The sequence below is a fragment of the Ambystoma mexicanum genome, chromosome 7p (genome assembly GCF_040938575.1).
Source record: "Ambystoma mexicanum isolate Mex_15411 chromosome 7p, UKY_AmexF1_1, whole genome shotgun sequence".
Lineage (NCBI taxonomy): Eukaryota > Metazoa > Chordata > Amphibia > Caudata > Ambystomatidae > Ambystoma > Ambystoma mexicanum.
The window spans coordinates 382,096,013-382,112,277 of record NC_090939.1 but is presented as its reverse complement, the minus strand read 5'-3'; the positions used below and the strand labels follow the sequence as shown (position 1 = coordinate 382,112,277).

Sequence of the window (16,265 nt, the reverse complement as noted above, 5' to 3'; positions counted from 1 at the left end):
GCACAGCTGGGTATAATTGGTTGGTGACAGAACAAACAATGTTGGGTTCAGGGGAGGTCAAGGAGTGGGATGAAGGGGCAGCGGAGTGGGGGCTAGGGGTGTGGGGAGGAGATGCAGTGAGCCGATGGTGATAGCAAGATGATAAGGGCTCAGTGCTCTCAGTGGGTGTAAGGGTAGTAGCTGTGCGAGAGGTGTTCGATGGGATAATGGGGGATGGTTCAGGAGGCTGCGGGAGCTAGTAAGATGATGACAGCTGTCTGTTCTCTTTGGAGGTAAGATGGTAAGGGCTCTGTGCTTACAGTGGGTCCAAGTGTAGTATCTGAGCAGGAGGTATTTGCTGGGATAGTGGGGGAAGGTCAGCAGGAAGTGGGAACCAAAAAGGTGGTGAGGGCTGTTTGTTTTCTTTGCAGGAGACCTTTGGATGTGATTATTGCAGGGAGGACTTTGTCTGAGGAGCGGTGAGCAATCACAGTGAGTTGCAGATGTCGGCGATGGGATCGGGGCCCATAGCCATCAGAGCCGGTGGCTTAAGGTCATAACCATGGCAGCAGCACAGGAGAGCGTCCCAGAGAGGCAGGGGGCTGATGCAGTGAGACGTGGGTACAGGACGAGAGGGACACAATCCACGTAGTCAACGCTAGTGGCCACAGAGCAGAACTGCTGTGTCAAGAGACACCGCCAGGGAAACATGTGGGGGGGCGGGCGCAGTGAGTCGTGAGTGTAGGTAGAATGGAAGGATCCCAGCTCACGCGCACCCCATTAGGTGTAGATCTCAAAATGCAGATCCCTGATCAGCAGATCTAAGACTTCTCATTATCTCTTTTCCCTTTTATGTCCCGGGCGACAGAGCAAAGCTGCAGAAAGCAGCAGGGAGAACCTCTCCAGGGCGGTGGGGGGCAATCACAGTGAGTTACGGTAACAGTGCTGGAGAGCGTCCAAGAAGGCAGAAGGCTAATGCAGTGAGCCGTGGGTGGTGGCTGAAAGGGTCCAATCCCGAGCAGTCTGTGCGGTGGTCACAGAGCAGAACTGCCACCTCAGGAGATACCGGCAGAGAGGCGTGCAGTGGGGAAGGGTGCAGTGAGCCGTAGGTGTAGTCAGAAGAAACCCATCTTGGTGCACTCTACAGTGAGCAGCTCCCCACGGTGTTGGTTTTAGTCCCGAAAATCCAGATCCTTCATGCGCCACAGGTCATCGGAGCAAAGTTGCTGCGCAGGAGGCACCTGCAAGAAGATTTTCACGGAGGAAGCGGGTGAGGAAGGGAGCAAGCAGTGGCGGTCAGCAAGACGGCCACAGTCCCGTCGATCAATCCAGTTGCTGCTGGTCTGTCCTGATTGGAGACAACCGGGTGAGGTCACTCAGCAGGAGATCTCCGTCGGGCAGGATAGGGTGGTCGCACATCCTGGGGTAGGTAGCTGGAGCGGGAAGGGTGATCGCTTGAAAGCTGCAGTGAGCCTGCCATCTTGGGGCGCACGCTGCAAGGACTTTGTGGGGTCCGTTTTTACCAAGCTGCGTTCTTACCAAACGGGTCCACAATTTTGGAGGGGAGGTTGTCCAGAGGTGCCCAATGTGTTCATGGGCAGAAACATACAAGTTTGATGCAGGAAATCGTTGTTTATATTGCCATCTAGCCATTTAATTCATGCTGAAGAAGGAAGACGCCGGGACGTCAATGCTTCTGCGCTCCCTGATATTTCAGTGAACTTATCTTTCAAAAGTTAATTTTTGAGTATGCCCTAGTACTTGATCTCGTTGAAGTATTTCCACCAATGTTTGGCACATTTGATTTTAATTTCTGTAGAGAGGCTTACTTCTAACTATATTTACTGGCAAAGAGCCATCCACCCCAGTGAATAAACTTGCCACGCTCCCTAGCATCCCTTTCAATGTTTTCAGGTTGCAGAATTGATCATTTATTATCAATGTAGGTCACTTGTTAAAGAGTGCACTTATCACATTCATGATTCAGATGCATGCATAGCATAAGGGTGTGTTATTTCTCCTACCTGAAAAGCATGCTTTGAATGGTGACGCCCCGGTTAGTCCATGCATATATTGTATGAAATAATGTGTGTAGGTCTCTCAGTTTATCAATCCAACTGAATGCAAAAAGTACAAAATGAAAATGCAATCTTTGGTTGGTGTTTATTGATTCTCTGTTAAGGCAACAGTTACATAAAGGATTCTTAGTTTAACTTGCGCTAATAGGTTGCATTAATGCGGTGCCTAAGAACAGGACACCAATTGGCTTCACCTCACTGCTATGATGACCTCTGACTCAGAGTTATTTGCCATGACTTGGAAAGTAGTGCGGAAAATGCACTTTTTTTTTATTTCTGTCACAAAATATGTAATCTTCCTGTTTGGTATTTAGTTGCCCTCAGGCTTTTTTAATTGATTTTATATCTTAGCTTAGGGCCTAGGAGCAATTAACTTTTCAAGCTGCATGCCACAAATGCTAAAAAGGTGTTCCCCAAAAGTAAGAGCAATGGTGTCCTACCAACAAATATCTGTCAACATAAAAAACTCTCTCAAAATAAAACACTCTGCAAACAATCTCCACTTACACTCATGAATTAGTTGTAGTTCAGACACATGCCAAGAAAAATGTTTCGCAAATAAAGTCAGAAAAGATTATTTTTGCGAGATCGGGATAAATCATCAGCCATTGTGTATAACAAAGCAAGTAAAAGGCGGAGGGGAATTAGGATTTCCATATATACTTCTGCTTAAAGGCCTTTTTAAAATGTATATGCTATTTTATTGACACATTTACAGTGGCAAGGAAGGTAATATGTGGACGAAAGCAGAACACAAAGCAAAGGGTAGACCAATGTGTTGGAAGCTGACTTTAAGACAAAAATCACTCTTTTTGGACCACTCAAATCAACCTATTTTTTGGGAAAAGTTGGACTGCCGGTGGGACACTACTTTTTGGCCAAGTTTGTATAAAGTGGGATATAATAATTTGGAGTAGTTTCTTTGTAAGCTAGATGAAGACATCAGACTAAAAAAATATATCATAACGTTCACAACTGATCCCACCTGAATTGTAAAGCTCATAGAGTAAAAATATATTTGCAACTTGGTGCCCAGTAGTAGGTTTCCAGGATGATGATCTCTTAGTATAAAATGCTATCAAACTTCAGAAGAACACCAGAACACTTACTGTTTCCCATTGCTGGACTCCACCAGGAATAGTAACAGCGGCACTCTAGCAAGATGGCTCAAGTTGCGCATACCAAGCTGCAGATGTAATTCTCACATTTTTATGGTCATTGGAAAATTTGGCTAAATTCTAGAAAGAGATTATTAGAAGTGGGTGTCTAGAGTGTGTTGATCACTGCAAATAATGGGCACGTTTAATATACTTGGATGAGGCAATCATTTTTAGTAATTGTCCTGATTGAACAAGAATGTTTCTATTTGTGCTGCACTAGTGGTAAAACACACACATACTAAACATGTGGGCAATTTGGAGGGACAATAACTGATCTAGTTGGGAGGACTGATAAGCGGAGCTCTGTGTTTTAGTCATTTTATGAAAATGTATTAAATAAAAAAGACTTTGTAGATACATTTAAACAAATATGGAATAGCTCAATGGAGTTATAAACCCAACTCTAATGGAAATATCTTGGCTTCTTTTTGTAAGCTTGGAAAGAGGTTTTGTGTATTTGATTTTCTCACATTTCTATGCTTATCTTTCCCTTTTTATTTTTCCTCTTCTGTATGACTGGTACATAGTTACACCCATTGATATCCTGTGCTATTTCACATTTTATTTCAGGTGATGCAGTGTTTCTGATAATGTTAGCTTGCAAGATTTATAGCATAGAAACATGTTTATCTATTTATAAACCTCAAGTAAATTGATGCAAAAACAATTATCTTCTTAATAGATGGTAAAATGCTGCTTGCTCCAATAAAGACACCTTCAAATATGTGTGAACTTGTTTATCATTATCAATACTCAAATAGACATATCAAAGTGATAACAGCCTTACATTCTAGGAATTAGCCTAACACTATTTTAACATGTGTGGGCACCTCTCTATGTACTTGAAAGAGGTGCACGGCACAGCCCCTGACACACAAGCCATTGAGGTTATAGTGCCACATCCAGTATGATCATGATCTCTCAGTCCACCATCCTCTTATCCACAGTATAAAGGGCTCAGCCCTGTCTCCGATCTTGAACTCTATATAGAAATCCCTAAGCACGCTATTCTTATCATTCTCTATAAAAAAGAATATCGGATATTCAATATAGTCTGTTATGACTGACCGCTTGCTTTGTTTGGAACTTTATGGGCCTGATTCATGGAAATGTTTTATAATGGCACAGTCCCATAGGAAAACGTCCGTGAATCAGGCCCTTTGTATTGCAATGTCACCAACACCCATTATGTACTCATATAGAGACTTGGTGATATGATCGGTAGCTTACAGAGGGACCTTTAGGAGAGTTGAGTCTTAAGAGCTTTCCCCAAACCTGTACTGTAACAAAAGCACAAGGAAAAGTACACCCAGATTTGTATGTAATGTTTTTACAACGTAAGGTTCTATTAGGAATTCCATAATAACAACATCCTCATACACTAAGGGGACTATTTTTAAGAGTAGAAATTAAGGATACACACAATCCTGGGAAAATGACTCCCTAGCCACCAGTAGGTTAGGATTTGATCTAGTCCTTGATTGGCTGTCGCTAAAGGAAAAAGGAATATTAAGCCTCTCAGAGGTTTTCGCCTCCAGAGTTGATGACACATTCTGGTGACAAGGGTTTTCCAGGCATCCTTGGCCCTTAGTGATTCTTCCTATGGGCAATAGTGTACATCTGTGATACCTGTCTATTCACTCTGGTCTGAGGTAGATGGCAATTGGTTTATCACTTTTCTTGCTTTCTGATTATGTAAAAGAAAGGAAACCACCAGGATTCTCAATCTGGGTCTTCTTCCATGTCCTATGTCACCCACAGTATCATTCTAGTCAGATGGCATTCTAGTTGCGTGCAGAATTCTCCCTGTGTTCACCCATTGGGTAGCCTCTCTCAAATAGAAATAAACACTGTTGTTGAAGAGCTAAGCGTGGCCAGAGTTAAGTCATCCACGACTCTCAGAGGTTAGAAAGGCCAGGAGGTGCTTGAACAGAACCTTTACTGTGTCCCTGTGTACACCATGACCTTGCTACTACTACTTCACCCAGATATGCGTATGGTGGCATTGTCTCCCTGGTAGTAGCCTTGTACCTTCAGGAAACTTCCTACCACTGGATGTTCTCACTTCTAGTTCTTAGGCCCCTCCTCCTCATCTGTTTGTCCCTCATCAACGTGATATTCTCTTCCTCCAGTATCCTATGCATTCTAAACATTTTCTTCTTCCAACCTCCTCTGTACTTTCCACTCTCTATTTATGTTCCCCTCCATCACCATCTTTGTCTTCCTCCCCTTTTTCCTATGCTCCTCCTCCAATCTCCTCTGTTTCAAACTTCTGGTCATATTCCCATTCTACAACTTCTGTGAATTGTGGGCTGTCTTGGTGTTCTTCCATCTTTTCACTGTAAAATCTATCTCCACCTTCTCCTGTGTCCTCACCCATAGCTACCCTTCCTCCCCCTTCCCGCATCTTAAGCTCTCTCAATTAATATCATCTCCTCCTGTATCACTGTTCCTCTTCAGTTCACTGCCACCTACTGCACCTTTATCTTTCTTCACTTCTTCACCCCCTTCTCCTTCAGTTCTTTGGACTCCTCCACTTGCTCTTGCACCTTCGTCTATCTCTGCTCCTCCATGTCGCCACACCATGCCACTCTATTGCTCAAAACACCTACCTTGTTTGCTTTCCTGCCTCAGATTTCTTGGGCTCTGTTCCCTGCCCTTAGGTTGGGCTTTGCTTCATCATTTACAGATGTGTTTTATAATTACACTTGTTCTATGATTCGCTAGCCCACAAACCTACCACAACATCTGGCTTGTGTAATTGCATGAAAGCAAAGCCTTCTGTGGTGTGTGTCAAGCCACAAAAGGTCTGGTGCATCGTGTTGGAATCATCAGTCATATGCATGCACACTTGAGTGTATACATGGAAGTTCCAGAATGGAACCTTCCATAGGGGTGTCTTTTCCACTTCCACTGGCTCATTGTCTCTGTGGTGGGGACTCTCTGCCTCCAGGCGGGGTGTTAGTAATGTTGTTACTCATGGGATCTTAGTGAAAGCTGTAGGTCTGCCTTGTCACTTCCCACCACTCTCTCATCTACAAATAAAGCTTGATTTCCAGGTACAGCAGTGGCAGTGTACATATTTTGGGGTCCCCTGCCCCAAGACTGCATTGTCTCTGGGGGAAGGGTATACTCTTGTTAACTCCCCCACCCCAATGGCTCACATGACTCACATTACATAGTGGGTGCTGGGGCCCGGCCGCTGAGTTGCTCCCACAGACTCATACATCCATGCAGGGGGCTTCAACAGAGTTCTTTAGGGAATGTCTGTCACATGTAAGAACAGTGTTGTGTGATCTTGGGCAATATACCTTCTCACTACATGCCTCAGTTAGCATTGGGAGCAATTATTAACACGCTAAACACAGGTATGAAGTACTAAGCACTACACAGGGCAGTTTAAAGAGCTTATAGATCACTGTTTAGGATTCTCTCCAAATATTCTATTAAAAAAACATTTCATAGAGATTCATCTTAGTTGAACCAGCGACCTATACACAGCATATGAAGATATAATAATAATAAAATAACATAAAAAACAAAAGCTCAACACGTGAACAAATCAAGCACAAATGTGTCAACAGTAAGGAAGGCATGGTAACGAACAGTGAAGACAGACACAAGTGATCACAGTCCTAGTGGAGTCTCTGTCAAAATAAAACAGCCTATACTAATACACCTATTGCCAATCCTTACTTCTAAATACAAATTGTGTGGTACAATAATGTATGCAAAATGACAAGTGTTCAAGAAATAATATGTCAGGATAGTTGAGCATTTGGCTTCCCTTCCCCACGTGTTCAACACTGGGCAAGACAACATGTTCGAGCTTCGCACGCACTCTGGCTTCTCTGCCACAAGGATACAGTTCAAAGCATAGGTATGAGGGCCTTCTGCCAAAGCCTCTTTCCCAATAACAGTCTCTTATTGCAGAGAGTCTGTCATAACAAACAAGCACCAAAGTTCCTTTCTTATCAGGATTTTTACATCCACAAGTTCTCGCTTCCAGTGTTCATCATGGGTCTCCCTCCTTCAGGCTCTGACTTCCTTTTAACTCAATGTTCACAATTGGTCTCCCTTAATCGGGCTCTGACCATGGATCTCCCTCGTTTGGTCTCTGACCCCTTCAGCACAATATTCACAATTAGTCTCCCTCGTTCGGGCTTAGACCATGGATCTCCCTCGTTTGAGCTCAGACCCCTTTAGCACAATGCTCACAATTGATCTCCCTCGATCGGGCTTGAACCATGGATCTCACTTCCTTATTTGTCCTCTTTGTATCAAAAAGACTTTCAAATGTGCAATGGGTTTTGCTTAAGCCGTCGCAGGACCACTTCAATTCACTTCACTTCTCATTCTTACGAATCTTGTTCTTTCGTTTCTGCCAATTCTTGGCTGGATACCTTACAGATTCCTTCGATTGAGCACTGTTGCAGTACCAGACCACTCTTGCACTGTTCAAACATTCATCAGCAATTAAGATTTCCTCGCGCCTTTCATCATATGCGTTACCAATCTTCATTCTTGCGCTCTTTATACAATGATGCTGCTTGCAACCTTGACTTCAGCACAGACCGGTATTGCATCAATCTCCTCAACTGTTGATCTCTCTGACGCTGCTTTGATCATGGAGCCAAGGATGGTACCACGGCAGCTACTGTTCCTCCCCGACTCGGTCAGCCGTGCAAGAGGGCCCCGGGTATCTCCGCCGGGTATCTCCGACACAATACAGGATTCTTCAGTCTAGTTTCCTGGCCTTATGCTTTTTAATCTGAAGGGTTTTGGAAAGTAGCATTTTTTCCCTGGAAAGGTCAAGGGTATCTCCCTCCTTGCGCACCATTCTTGGTTTGTCATCTTCCTTCCCTCGTCCAGCTGCTGTCAAGAAAATACTGTTCCTTCGTGTGCTTTGCATCGTTCAGAGTGTGCTCTCATGCTCTGTCTTTTATCTGTGTGGGAAGCGTAATGGAAGTTAGGTGTGAGTGTTTACCAGTAATTGCCTGGACTTGCCTGTCCATACCAGTGGGACATGTTAGGTACAATGCTCGGCTGTGAGTCTATTGTCTCCCAGAGTGGGCGGTCCATGTGAACGTGTTTGTGAAGGGAAAGGGGGGGATAGAATTCCTAAATATTCTACTGGGTAGGATGGGGTAAAGGTGTTACAGGGAGGGGGACACCGCATCTCACCAACAGGTGTCCCACACCCACTCCCCAAAGATCCCTCACCCAGGTGATCCTCCTGCACTGGTCCACCCCCAGGGTCTGGATCCAAAGGCGATGGCTGTGCCCTGGCCACCTGAGAGAGAGACCCCAGGGGACTAGTGGGTGAGACACCTTATGGTTTCTCACACAACCCACAATAAATTAGGCAAACAAGGCAATTCCTGACAGTCATACAGTAACTAAGATTACACAACAAAATGGTAACTTTTTGCTAGAAAACAGATACATGTAGAGGTGAAATCTGAATAACACCCAACAAATAACAGATACTCCAGAAAAAGGATCTCTTCAGAGTTGAGGTACTTTGAAATGTATTCAAATTGAGCATGGATTTGAAACTTAAGAAGATTATAAACTTTTTAGTGTGTGACAAACCATCTGTTACAATTATCAACTGCGAACACGTGTTTCGAGTTTAAGAACTTCTTCATGGCAAATGTAATTTTGAATTTTGAATTGTAGTTAACAATTTGTAAGTGACCTTACATGGGCATTTTGGTGCATTTCCATACAGGAAAGAGACTGTAGTACCTTTCACAATCCTACTCTCAATAAGGATTCTTGGTTAATGAAAGTTAACATATGCCCTTAGCACCACAACTAAGGTAAAGTTCTCTGTGTCACTAATGGTTTCATGCTTTGAAATGTATGCACCTCCAATAAAATAGAGTTTCAGCCTTTTAATCTGCCTTCATCACTTTAAAGAGCCATTATCCTTCCTAAGAAAACAAGAGATGCCTGCATTGACTGCCTGTGGCATTTTGCATGCATTTGAACATTTTAAATGCATTGATTTGAGTGCCCATATAATAATTGATGACAAATATAATCCTATCAAATTCCTTGACTACGGTCATTAACTGGGCCTCAGAATGAATAACAGCCTTTTGAAGGTGTATCTCTGCAACTTGTTCGTCACTACTGGGACTGGCTGTCAATTATCAGAGCTAATGATCTGCCATACCAGATTGGACTGCTTCACTTCCATCAGAGGCGAATGTTTGTGATTATGTCACCACCTCAACGACAAGATCTCTTATTGCCAGTAGAACCAGACCTCACAGGTTAACAACTTAGCCTGTGTGGACATCTTTGGGTCAACATCAAGTAAACTGCACAAGTCCTGTGAAGAACACTCACCTTGTGGATTGTGACAAATTATCCCAGAGACTTTCTGAATATTCATTGCTATCTTGTCAGCTGTATCACCATATCAAATTTGCTTAATGTAGTGTCCAGGATGGGGAGGTGAGCAGGTAAGTAGGAGGCATGGAGACACTTGTATATAGAAATAAGAAGTCTCTTTATTGTTACAGGGTTATAGTAGGAAAGGGAGGGGCATGGAGCTACATGAAACACATCCTTTCATGATGTTCTCCCATCCCGTCAGTCCTAACTGACAACCCTGGAACCTTCAGCACACATGAAGGATCCAGCTCGGTTAACATTCTATAGCTTGCAGTAGTATGCTGCAACAAGCACCAAACTACATTTAACAATGTATAAAGCTTAATTTCATAATACCCGTGTCTACAATCTTGTATTAAAAGCAATATTTGCATCTTATTTGTATTTAGTTAGCACTTTCGCCAAAATGTTTGACCATTTTAAATATCTAACAGTACCAAATTATGCATGACAAAGAGCAAATATATCAACGAGAAGAGTAGAGGATCATTCAGAGCAAAGAACAGAAAGATGGGTTTTAAGTAGAGAGCAAAACAAATAGAGGGAAGGAGATGAACAGAGAAATAGAGGGAGAGAGTTCAAATGTTTTGGAGCTAGGCATGAGAAGGAACAAAACAGGATGAAGCACAGGGGTGTTTAGGGACAGTAAGAAGGAACTGAGATTGTGAGTAAAGAGAACGTGACAGAGAGTAAAAAGAGAGGTGAGATAAAGCAGAGAGAGGCCATGCATGCATCCTTACATGATGGAAAGAAAATGGAAAAGGGTATGTGAGAGATGGGTAGGAACGAGATAGCGAGAAGACAAGAGGTAATAGAAGACTGAGAGAAAAGTTAAGAGGAACACCCAGATCAATGGGGGGATATGATGAGAAGCAGGGAGACTAAGAAGAATGGAAGAACAATAATTGATATCAGTTAGAGGGCTGAAATCATAAGGAGGGATGAGCATGACAGATATTGAAGAGAAAAAAATAGAAGCCAGACTGGAGAGGAGGAAATAATTAGTGCAGTTTAGGAGAAGAGATGAATTGGGAGTAAACATCCCACTTCAATAGTTTTGAAAGGAAGATGATTCAGTGGAACTTACCAGGAACCATTGGGACAAGGGTGGATTTGTTAAGCATAGGGCATGTTTGGAAGAGGACAGGAAACATGAGGTGGTGAGAGAAATGTTGAGAAGAGAGGTTAGATACGGAAGAGGTTGAGTATATACTAATGGAACAAGGGAGGAGGGGAGACGCTCAAGAGGCAAATCCATAGAATGAGCTGAAAAGGATGATGAGACAGAAAGAAAGAGATGATAGAAAATGGGGGCGGAGGTACAGGATCAATGTAGGGAGGATGCCCTAGAGGAAAAGTAGCCCACAAATTCAGTGAAGCAGAGTGGGGATGAAAGATCTGTGAGGAGAGCGTTGGGCAAGAATATTGCTAAGAAGTTGGAATATACCACAAGGGTGGTTGGAAAGAGAGATAATGAGTTCAGAGAAGTAATGTTTCTTAGCTGCCATTAGTGATGAATAATAAGGTGAGTGAAGGGAGTGGAAAGATCAGGGAGAAAGTGGGATTTTTTCCAACACTGTTCAGCTTTATAGTGTGTGATCCAGGTTGTTATAAGAGAAGGGCATAGCCAAAGTTGCAGAGGTTTGTGGGATGGAGAGAAAGGGCGAGTCAGAAAGAAAATGTCAAGCATGGTGAGAAGGGAGGTGTGAAGGGAAGAAGCAGTGTGGTCATAGGAAAATGAGGGAAAGTGTTGAGTGGCGGAGAGGAATAAAGAGTAGAGACGAAGGGAGGTATGCAAAATGTACCTAGGGTGTGTTGAGAGAAAATGGATTTAGGAGGTAGTAGAATAGTCTGGGAAGGAAGAGAAGGAGAAAGAGAAAGTAAGAAAGGATCAGAAGAATAGAGTGGGGAAGTCATTATAGTAGTGATAGTAGGAAAGGAAGAGAAAACAAGATTGAGAGATGACCCAGAGATACGAGACCGAGGAGAAGGGACCTGAGATGAGTGGTGAGAAAGAAGAGGGGAATAATAAGGAGTATTGGAGTGATGAAGATTAAAGTCTCCAAGGAAGAGAATTCGGCATGCAAAGGGTAAATGAAGTGAGAGGAGTGGTCAAGATCCTCATGAATAAAAGTCAAAAGAAGGACGAGGAGGGCCAAAGGGAGTTAGAAATGCCACATGGAAAGGTTTACAAAAAGAGAGAAAATTATATTAAGAAGAGGAACAGTGAAGAATATTGGGTGAGGGGGGAGAATGGTAAAGAAGCCCAGTTCTCCTGTGGTAGTAGTATTCTAGGGAACGATCCAAGTCTCAGCACAACAGATAAAATAAACATAAGAACGGAATAAAAAGATCTATAATTGAATGTTATTTATTACAAACAGAGGGAACATTAAGTAGCCTTATGTTAATTAAAGAAGATAGTGAGAAAGTGATTTTAGTGTAGATTTAATGAATTATGAGAGTGATTAGGGATGGAGGAGGGGGAGCATCTTGAAGAGAGATTACTTTACAGCTAGGAAAAGGCATAGTAGCAGAGGGCAATGAATGATGTTAATGTTAATGTTAATGTTAAAAGACATTTGTACCGCGCACTATCACCACCGAAGTGTTCCCCTGGCGCTCTGGCGGCTCTGAAAAAGGGGAGGATAGGGGGTGGGTTAGTGGGAATAAGCTGGAAAAGTGCAAGAGAGCAGTGATGTGCTGTTGGCAGCCTCAGCCCGGTGGGTCCGTTGGCTGGGCTTGGGGTGTTTTATGGTCGATAGTCGTCGTGTGCTGTTGTGCAAGTCTATGTGTGGTTTGTTTTGTTGTTGCATTGTTGTGAAGTTTGTGCGGATTGCTGCGTTTAAGGCTTGTGGTTGTGCTTGGTTAGAGTTTGAGAGGTGTATGCAGAGGGATGGAATTGTTGGTTGGTTAGTTGGCATTGCTGTCCGTGCGATTATTGGATTCCATCTAGGTGCGGTACATGCTAACATTCACATTCTGAAAGATGATGTTAGGAAAGGCAAAGAAGCGAAATTAGTGCGGAAAAAATGGTCAAAATACGCCATAAAAGGGGCGATGTTGACTAGTGGGGAAGGGTCAGGTTTGCAGCAAACTATAGGCATGCCACAGGTGAATAACCAAAGGCAGTTTCATCAGCGTAATAATGGATTCATACTACAAGGTAGGGGAGGCTTCCGAGGCAGAGGCTTCCAGAATAATCAGGGACATTTCCAGAATAATCAAAGTGGATTTCAAAACATACAAAACGATAATGAAGGCATGAAGGGAGGGCAAGTTAGGAGAATTCCTGTATGTTAGACATGTGGAATGACAGGACACATTGCACATATGTGCAGAGGTCAAGAGTTTGTGCAAAACGGGCAATTCTCAAGAGGGTTTGCCCAAGATCAGACATTATATCAGACATGAGCGCTGGGAGAGCAGCAAGTATAGAAGTTTAGGAAACGTGCAAAATGGATTTAATGCAGAGGGCAAGTGCAGTGAGCCCATATACAGACTCAGCAAAGTGGAAAAGAGAAAGGAAGAAAAGAGAACAAGCTACTAGCAAGCTCATTGTCAGGGGCAAACAGGGGCAACAGGGAGTGAGAAAATGCCCTAAGAGGGGTTGCCCTTTTATGAGGATGCCCAGGGTGAGGTTTTCCTAGGAGAGTGGAAGGGTGATATTTTGGTATGTGATCAGTCACGTGACCCTGCTGGATGGTATGTGGTAGAGGAGGCTCAAAAATGCAGAGAATGCTGCAATGTCAAGGAGAGCCTCGGGCAGCTACCTTCCTGCAACTCAGATGTGCAATAGCAGGTCCAGTCAACCTGGAAGGCCGAACCAAGTCTCCAGGGTCACATGATCAGTCAAATGAACTTTCTGGATGGCCTATGGTGGTGTCAGGTCCTTGGTTACCAGGTCCTGGAATTCACAACATAGCAGAGAAGGTGCAAAGTGCAGTAGATACTGCAATGTCAATGGCAGACTAGGGCAGCTATCTTCCAGGATCCTGGAGGACGAACAGCAGGAACAATCAAATAACTCCACATTTAGCTGACCTTGATTGCCCGACCAAAGTTACCAATAGCTGGGCCAGGAAAACCACAGGGCATCACAGCTAGCAAACGGGCAACTCCATCGCCTACAACAGAGTAAATGTGATTCAGGATCTCTACAGCAACTTCTCAGGACTCCAGTCAGGTCAGAAGCCAGACGCACAAGGAGCCAGAATATGGATCATGGAGGTATTTTGTAAGTCTTCCATGTACCATACATGAGGCTCAAATGAAACACCCTTTGGCAGGTTTGCTATGCTGCAATGATGAGATACAGAATATATGTAATTGGATCGATAATGAGGCTGTGAGAATAAATTAAAATCCCCAAGACTCAGGCCACACCATGTGAGGTTTTTTCCAGCTAGACTTAACTTTTGATCTCACATTTTAGTATTTCGTTTTTGTCATTTATGGATAACCCAGCACCAACAACATGGGGCTTGCTGTGGGAAATAAGCCATAATTGTTTGCTTTGTAGCGGAGATAATGGACGTACACTGAATGGTGAACATTGTGTTGTTAGATCCCTGAGGACAGGCCATAAGAATTAAGATTCTGTGCACTCTGCATCAGCCATACTTCTGATGCCTTCTGGCTCAGAGTGAAGCTTTACAGAGTAGTGAATATTCTGCCAGAGTTTATTCAGGAATCTGAGCATATGGATTCTGCACTGCACTTGACAGTCATGAGATTATTGTGTTTATGGTAATCAGGGTTATGTAGATATACACCCACGATGAACGCACTCATAAACCATTTTGTTTTGAGGGTTATCTGTTATCAAAATTAGACATTTCCAAACTATCATACAAAAAATATTAAAACTTACCTTTTCCATCTTTTTTTCACATCAGTTCTGTCAAACTCCGAAAATTCCTTCAAAAAGAAAATGGTAGAAAAAATGACAATTACTGAAAAACATTTCGAAAATATTACTTTATCTCTTCAAAATATTTGTATGAAAACCGTATGAGCAAATATGTGTTTGATGTAACATTGTAGTTGTATGGTGCAAGTATGCCCAATATAAAAGGGAAATTGACTTGAATTGTGTTGTTGGACTGCATACGATGTGAATGTGCTTTGCAAACAAATGGATCCCTAGAAAGGGCAATGCCCTGTCCGCAGCCTCAGGGATTTTTATTAACTGAAAGGTTGGTCAATATCCTGATTGGATGAAACAAAGGTAAGATTATCTCTGTGCTCTTGACAAGAGCTAGGAATTAAATCTATGAATGATTTACATTGGATTAGCATAATGGATGGATAATGGTTTCCAGCAGTGAATGGACAATGGCAAACAGGAAAACCAAATATCTAGCGTAATGTGATAAGGGCAAATGGGCATAAACGCTCCATGCGGATAAAACCAAATGTGCTAATCACTTAAAGACAAAGTTAAAGAGAACACAGGAGCCTCTGAACCAAATATAGATGAATGACCGTCAGATTAAGTAAATTGTTTATGTCTATCATCCACAAAAACTACAAATATCCCAGGGCAGGATAGTGCAGAAACCAAATAATCCAACAAGGAAACAGGCAGCCGAGGCAGAGACAGGGTTCATTTCCATTACTGTGCAATCCAGCATATTATCCTGTCCTGTAAATGTTGCTCTGAGCACAGAAACCTTGCCTTTTCCTCACAGTTTTGCACAAAGACCCTTATAAATGTTAGTAAAATACATTTAGTCTGTTATATTGACATTAAAATACATCATTAAAAATGGTAACGTTTATTGAGAAGCCATGCTGAACACAAGGAGTCCCTTCCCTCCCCACTCAAGTGGTTATTCAACAAACTGTTTAAAAGATTCTTTTTTAGCTCTATCTCAGACACATATCATGCCCCTTGGATCCGGAGTTAACAATGAGCCAAGAAACAGGCAAGTGTATGGGAAATATATTGGTATTTATTTCAATTAACAGTAACGAAAATATCAAACACACCACTTTATCCATGGCACAACACAATCAACTTCTCTCAGCATAAATAGATCACAAAAGTGAGTTAAAAAGAACATAATAACAATTTTACACTTTCTGCCAATTTCAATTCATGAAATAATTACACTGATCAATAATATAATTTCGCCCAAACTTTTGGTTTAAAATAAACACAGGGTGATGCATTGCTTTGTTTTTCAGATCCCCCCTTGCTTTGGTCTTTGTTGGGAAGTCAGACATAAACTTTTTAATACTTTGGGGAATTTTGGATTTGAGACCCCCCTTACTGGACGGCCTGCGTTGGCACAGCTGGATAAAAGGTTGGACTGATTTAAGAACAAAGGCACCCCTCTTCCTTATAGACGACAGGGTCAGCTGGACAACAAGGATTAACCAGTTAAATTATAGGCTATAGATTTCAGCACACACTGTGAAGTGAGCTTTGTTAATTTCGAATTTTAACAGAATTCACCCCGTAGTGTTCTGCCAAATGGGGAATTGATGAAATTAATATTTTTGGTTACATAGGTTAAGGATCTACATAGTTTTCCACCACCCACCCACCCACTAAAAAGGGAAAGGATTCAAGGCAGGCAGACATCCCCCACCTTTTGGTTTTCCACAGCTTAGTGTAGCAAGCCTCTGTTTA

General features: G+C 42.7%; 1 protein-coding gene across 2 annotated transcripts in view; it reads right to left on the bottom strand.

Moving 5' to 3' along the window:
* The window catches only part of SAMSN1 (SAM domain, SH3 domain and nuclear localization signals 1), a 1,266,558-nt gene that overhangs the window by 1,057,211 nt on the left and 193,082 nt on the right, over positions 1–16,265 (bottom strand). For both annotated transcript variants that reach the window (XM_069636417.1, XM_069636418.1), the window contains exon 3: positions 14,499–14,545. In XM_069636417.1, coding sequence (XP_069492518.1) covers positions 14,499–14,545 — 47 coding nt within the window. The remainder of the gene's footprint in view (positions 1–14,498; positions 14,546–16,265) is intronic.